The sequence below is a fragment of the Condylostylus longicornis genome, unplaced genomic scaffold (genome assembly GCF_029603195.1).
Source record: "Condylostylus longicornis isolate FDR11 unplaced genomic scaffold, ASM2960319v2 ptg000015l, whole genome shotgun sequence".
NCBI classification, from domain to species: domain Eukaryota; kingdom Metazoa; phylum Arthropoda; class Insecta; order Diptera; family Dolichopodidae; genus Condylostylus; species Condylostylus longicornis.
This window is the reverse complement of record NW_026577984.1, coordinates 1,267,985-1,273,984: the sequence shown is the minus strand read 5'-3', so window position 1 is coordinate 1,273,984 and position 6,000 is coordinate 1,267,985. Positions and strand designations below refer to the sequence as shown.

The following is a 6,000-nucleotide window of genomic DNA, read 5'->3' as shown; positions in this document are numbered from 1 at the left end:
GCCATTTTTTGGTATGTCATCACTAACTTGATGACTTTCTCCACTGCGACATAGGGTTTAGGCATCTACAATAATGCCTTGACTTGATGTTGCCAAATACATCAGCTCTTGGATGGCTCCTTCCCAGATGCCGTCAAGCTTCATTAACGTATCCTATAAACTTTTTCCCTTAGATAACTTTTGTGACGACGATGCGGCTGTGGTGAGGTGGGAGAGGAAGAAGAAGGATTGTCCTCTTCTTCTCATCTCATGTTATATGCCCTACGACAGCGAGGCAGAGCCGCCGCCGGAAAAATTCAGGGAGGCTATCGGAAAGTGGAGGCACGATGTGCTGGTTGGGTGTAATGCGAATGCGCACCATACTCTGTGGGGAAGCTTGGATGTTAATCAGCGAGGTGAGTCCTTAGTAGATTTTCTTAATGGTGCTAACCTTTATGTATGTAATAGGGGCTGCGACCCTACTTTCGTCATAAGGGATATGTGCTAGACCTCATTTTGGCTACTAATTTCGAAGCCTTAATGGTTAGTAGATGGATGGTATAGGAGGAGTCTTCCCTCTCGGACCATTGCTGGATTCCTTTTAGGATAGATTTGCAACTGAAGGTGGGGGCGCCATTTAGAAACCCCCGTAAGGCAAGTTGAGATGGGTACCCGGCAGTCGTGGAATCTGCCATGACCGGGCCGATACAGGAAGAGAATACGGTGGGCTATTAAGTCTTTTGGCTCCTACAAGTCTCCGGGAACGGATGGGAAGCGGCCTATTATGCTGCGGAGGGCACCGAGAGTTATCATTGATTGGTTGATGGTAATCTTTTGTAGCTGCCTGTATATGGGGTATGACTCTAGAGAATGGAGAGAGGTGAGGACGGTTTTCGTGCCGAAGTCTGGTAGGAATGGTCATGTCAGTGCGAGGGATTTCCGACCAATCAGCTTGTCGTCCTTCGTGCTGAGGACCATGGAGAGGTTAGTGGAAAAATATATAAGGAATGAGGAAAGGGAGTCGGGTCTGTCAAATGACCAACATGCCTACAGAAGAAGGAATCTGTAGAAATGGCGCTGCACGCGTCGGTCACACAGATGGAGGTGTCTCTGCAGTAAAAGGACTATACTTTGGCGGCTTTCTTGGTTGAGGCTAACATAGGGGATCTTGAGGATGTAGAGGTAGGTGAAGGTAAAATCAGATGTATAGGACACATGCTTACTACGAAGGTGGTAGTGGCTGAGTGGGGCTCAAGTAAGATGAGGATTTTGTAGGTGAGAGGCATCGCTCAGACGGGGGGATGGAAGGTTATCTTAGGCTTATGGGGGAAAATGGATGCAAAGTTACTGCCTATGCGGATGATGTGGCAATCCTGGTCTCAGGTAAGTATCCGGAAGTACTGAGTGCGATAATGCAGGGCGGTCTTGATAGACTGATCGATTTTATAGACCGCAAAAACGGAGCTGGTGTTGTTCACGAGGAAAAGAGAAGTTTTCCGGGTTTGCCCTGCCTAGGATGGCAGGGGTCGAACTGGATTTAGATGCTGCGCGCGACACCTGGGTGTGGTTATGGATAGTAAGCTGCTGTGGAGGGAAAACATAGAGAATATTGTAAAGAGGGCCACGATTGCGTTATTCGTCTGCAAGGGGGCGGTTGGTAGACGTTGGGGAGTGAGTCCTCGGCTGGTTTACTGGTTGTATGAGTGTGTGGTTAGGCCTATTCTGACGTATGGGGTGACTGTTGCATTGCGTACTACACCCACTTTGGGTTTGGAGGTTATTCTCGACTTGGATCAGGTGAGTGAGCAGGTGAAAGCGGTGGCTGCGAGAAGTGCCTTGCGGTTACAAGCGATAGCCATACTCAAAAACAGGGAATATACACACAGTAGGATTTTGGGCGAATATAGAATGTGGCCCTTGGACATTAGGTCTGACTTTGTGGTGCTATATACCGACTGGAGGGTTGATTACGGGGTTGTGGTTTCAAAAGGGAGGATTGGAGTGTGGAAGGGCTATGCATGCATAAGAGGTTGTTTATCTATATGGATGGTTTTAGGACCATGGATGGTACGGGGGCGGGGGTCTTCTTCGAGGAGTTGGGGATAGAGCTATCGATTGGGCTGCCTGATAGATGTAGGGATTTGGCTGCCACTAAACCGGTGGGGGGATGCGAGCTGGCACTTTTTGTGGATAGTAGGGCGGCAATTGGGGCCCTCGAGTCTTATCCTGACATATTGGATGGGTCGGTGCGTCCGCCGTTAGGAGCGTATCTTGACGTCATAGATGGTGAGTGTAGGAGGAGGAGTGGTGTCTTGTGGGAGGAGGCTCACACGTGTAGGGTGATCAAAACAATGTGGCCTTTCAGGGTCAAAAGGACGACGAGGATGCTGTTGAGGTATGGTAGGGCTAATCTCAGCATACTGGTGGGGGTCCTGACGGGACATTGCCTTTTGGGGAAAATGGCCAGGAGGGATGAGACGGGGGAGGAGGATATAGAGCATGTTCTCTGTGCCTGTCCGTTTTTAATGTGGAAAAGAAAACGTGTCTTGGGGGCTTATTTTTATGGCCCCGAGGACCTATCTGGGGTGTCTCTTCCGCGGCTTTTGGGCTTCGCCAGTGAGGTTGGCTGGTTTGGATAGGGGGTCTGGTGGATCGGATTGCAAGGGGGTTGTTGGGTGTTGGTTTTGGGGGTTGCCGATGGGCCTTTTCTGTTGGCCTAGTGCATGGGCTTCGCGCGGATGTATGTGTGGAGCCCCCTCTCTTATTACTACTACTAATGTATCCTATAAGAACTTCTTCGAAGCCGTGTTGGAAAACGTAACTATCTTGTAGGATCCATCCCATCCAGCGCCATCGAAAATTATTTCTTTTGCTGAGCCAGATAAAAACCTCTTTCCACAACCCCTGGTTATATCACAACCATCCTCCGTTCCAGCGCTGAAGTAAGTGAAATAAGCAAATATTTAATAGTTTATACTAAAATCATAAATTCATTTTATTTTCATGAAAGAAAAAAAGAATAAAACCAAATAATGCTAGAAAGAGAAGAATATTAATAATATAATTAGTTAATATTGTTTTTTTAATTAAGAGCAGATAAGCAAGTATTTAGATAAGGCAATTAAATTAACAATTCGAATATTATCAGGATTCGTTCGAATATGATCATGATCACTATGAAAATCGTATTTATAAAACAAATCGCTTATACTAATTCTAAATAATCTGAAAAATTTACTAAAAATTCAGCAGCCTTCAAATTGATCTCGTAAAATATCAAAACGAAAAAAATGTTTCTACTTAATTAAGTGTAGCAGCCTAACTAATCTGAAAATTCCAAATGTGTTGTAACCATTGAGTCAGTAATTCTGTGCAAACACTGTGTCCTTCGGATATAATACAAACATCGGATATAATTTTAACTATAATTTCGAGTAAAGTAATTTTTGAATCGTCATATTTTATAATAATTTGTTACAGAATTCTGTTTATTTAAAAATTTTACGATAAAATTCCAGAATTGAAATAAAAACGAATGAATTACATTGTATGTGTAAATCTGGGAATTTTTATTCATAAGTTTTTATTCATATAAACACGATATTTTTATCAGATAAAAGTAAAGATACATAACATTATGGTTATTATATTATGAGTGTGCACATATGGTATTAACGTACAATTCTGACAAACAAAAATAAAACCATGTAACACCAAATGTACAATAATTGTACTTAAGCTTAAAATTCATAAAGTTAAGAATCTTTCAAAAATTCATTCATAATTTAGAAAAAAAAAATAGCAGAGAAAAATATGAAAGGTGTGTATTACAATTAAAGGATGCTAAAGTATAAAAAAATGACTTGAATTGTAGTTCCTATGTAATTTAAAATCTGATATAATAAAAGTGTTGGCCGTTACTTAGAAATAAATTGTAAGAAAAGAAAGAAAAATTGCATGTAATAATATATAAGATTAGAAAACCAAGTTGATGCTGCACTTAAACAAAACAATATGGAGTAGTTAATTTAAAGAACGCAAAATTAGATTTTATAGATAATTATGGAAATGTTTGCCATTTTGCAATATAAGTTGAAGAAAAATAAGAAACTTTTAATTCAAAATATTAGAACAATTTTCATATAACAAAAATCGATAACCAAACGATATATTAACAACTTTCCTTTGAAAATTGAGACTAGCCAAAAATTACTTTCCGAAACGATTTGTTAACTATTCTTCCGGGAACTTTCGGTTAATGAAAATTTATTTAATAAGAATAATGAAATTACTGATATGGTACCAGTATTCAAGAATTATTTTTTTAGATAAAATTCCCAAAATTTGCAAAAAATCGTTTATTAAATAATAATATTAAAACTTGTTAAAATGTATGAAAAATTAAAATTCAATTCCCGTAACTGGTCCAATTAGAATTTCGGAAATTTTAAGTTTCAAAAAGTATTTGCATTCAGTATCTTAAATATGATGAATGAATATAAGCTTCTATTAATTAAGTATTCTAGATATTCAAATAATAATTGCCAAAACTGAAGAGTTCAAAATTTAATAAAAAAAAATTAAATCAGTCATTTATAATTTTTTTAAAATTACGCACAGCATTATAAATAATTTGAATTAAAATTTTCCATTCAATGGAAAAAATATTATTGTATATATACACATAATATTCATTTCAGCCATTTTGTAATGTAATACAATAAAAAAGGAATTTTTTTCTCTACATTATCCGTTCGTTGTTATTTTAAAAAATAAAAATTCATTTTTCGATATTTATATTTCGCCCCCTTTATGGTATAAAAATAAATGATAAAAATTGAACACACCATTAAACAATTTTCCCCTTTATTATCCACATTTATAAAGCCTTCTATAAACAGAACATTCTTTTTCTCTTTTTCTTATTTTTGATATTCCTATATTGCCTACCAAATCGAAATTATGTATTTTTCGACAAAAAAATGAAGATTTTGTTAAATTTCTACGAAAACTTCCCTAATATTGTTAGAATAAAAGAGTGAGATAGAAAATAAGTCTAACATTATTTTTTTTCTTCTCTTGTTGTTTTTCCTTTTTTTTTGCTTAGTTGTTTATTTTTCTTGTTATTGATATACTTATAAGGGTTGATACCAAAAAAAAAAGGATCTATGAAATATAAAATAAGGATTATGATTTTTTTTGTTAAATTGAGCAGAAAAATTTTCTATTCATTGTTCTGCTATGGATTAGTTTCAATTTCAATAAAATTTAAGCTTTATGTTGTTTGGTTTGTCTATTTTTATAAAAATGTGTTTTTTTTTTTTTAAATGCTAACAAATTTTCATTTATTTTGTTTAAAGGGAAAAAGGATTAATTTGGAATGGGAACTATATTTGAATAGGGCCAGCTTTATATGAGTAAACAAGAAATTTAGTTCCAATTATTTAAAATTCCTAATATAAAAATAAAAAATGCTTGCATCTTGTAAACCATTTTTGTTGAAAAAATTTAATTAAAACTTTTCCTATGTGCCTATTTATGATCTTTTTTTTATTTTCTAGTTTATTTACATTTGATAATATAAATCAATTGAAACTCTTATGAATCCTAAATTTTAATGTATATCGGGGCCATAAAATTCATGTTGTTATGATAAATATTCGAAATAAACAATTTCAAGGCATACTTTCCTAATAATTGAGATTTAAAGAAATAAATGTTTAAATCAATTTCCATATTTTAAAATTTAAAACCCAAATCCTACATATTATTGGTCTATATTAATTTCCTATTATTAGGAAATTAGCCTAAGACATTTCTTGTCTTAGTCTAATTTCCTTCAAAATCACAGAATTCTAAACTTATTCTAATTAAAAAATGGAGTTTGGTTGAGCTTGCATTACCTGGCATATTTTAATTTTTTGATAACTATATGTACATGATTTTATGGAGCTACACTAGTTAAAAAATGAATGTCACCAATTAAAAATTACAAAACTCATCATTCAATGTTAATTTTGT

The 6,000-nt window shown here is 35.8% G+C and overlaps 1 protein-coding gene across 1 annotated transcript in view; it reads left to right on the top strand.

The window, feature by feature from the left end:
* The first annotated feature begins 1,311 nt into the window (after positions 1-1,311).
* Positions 1,312-6,000, top strand: part of LOC129605837 (craniofacial development protein 2-like) — a 50,622-nt gene continuing 45,933 nt past the window's right edge. The window contains exons 1-2 of the mRNA XM_055515813.1: positions 1,312-1,362; positions 2,812-2,921. Of these exons, the coding sequence (XP_055371788.1) occupies positions 1,312-1,362; positions 2,812-2,921 (161 nt within the window). The remainder of the gene's footprint in view (positions 1,363-2,811; positions 2,922-6,000) is intronic.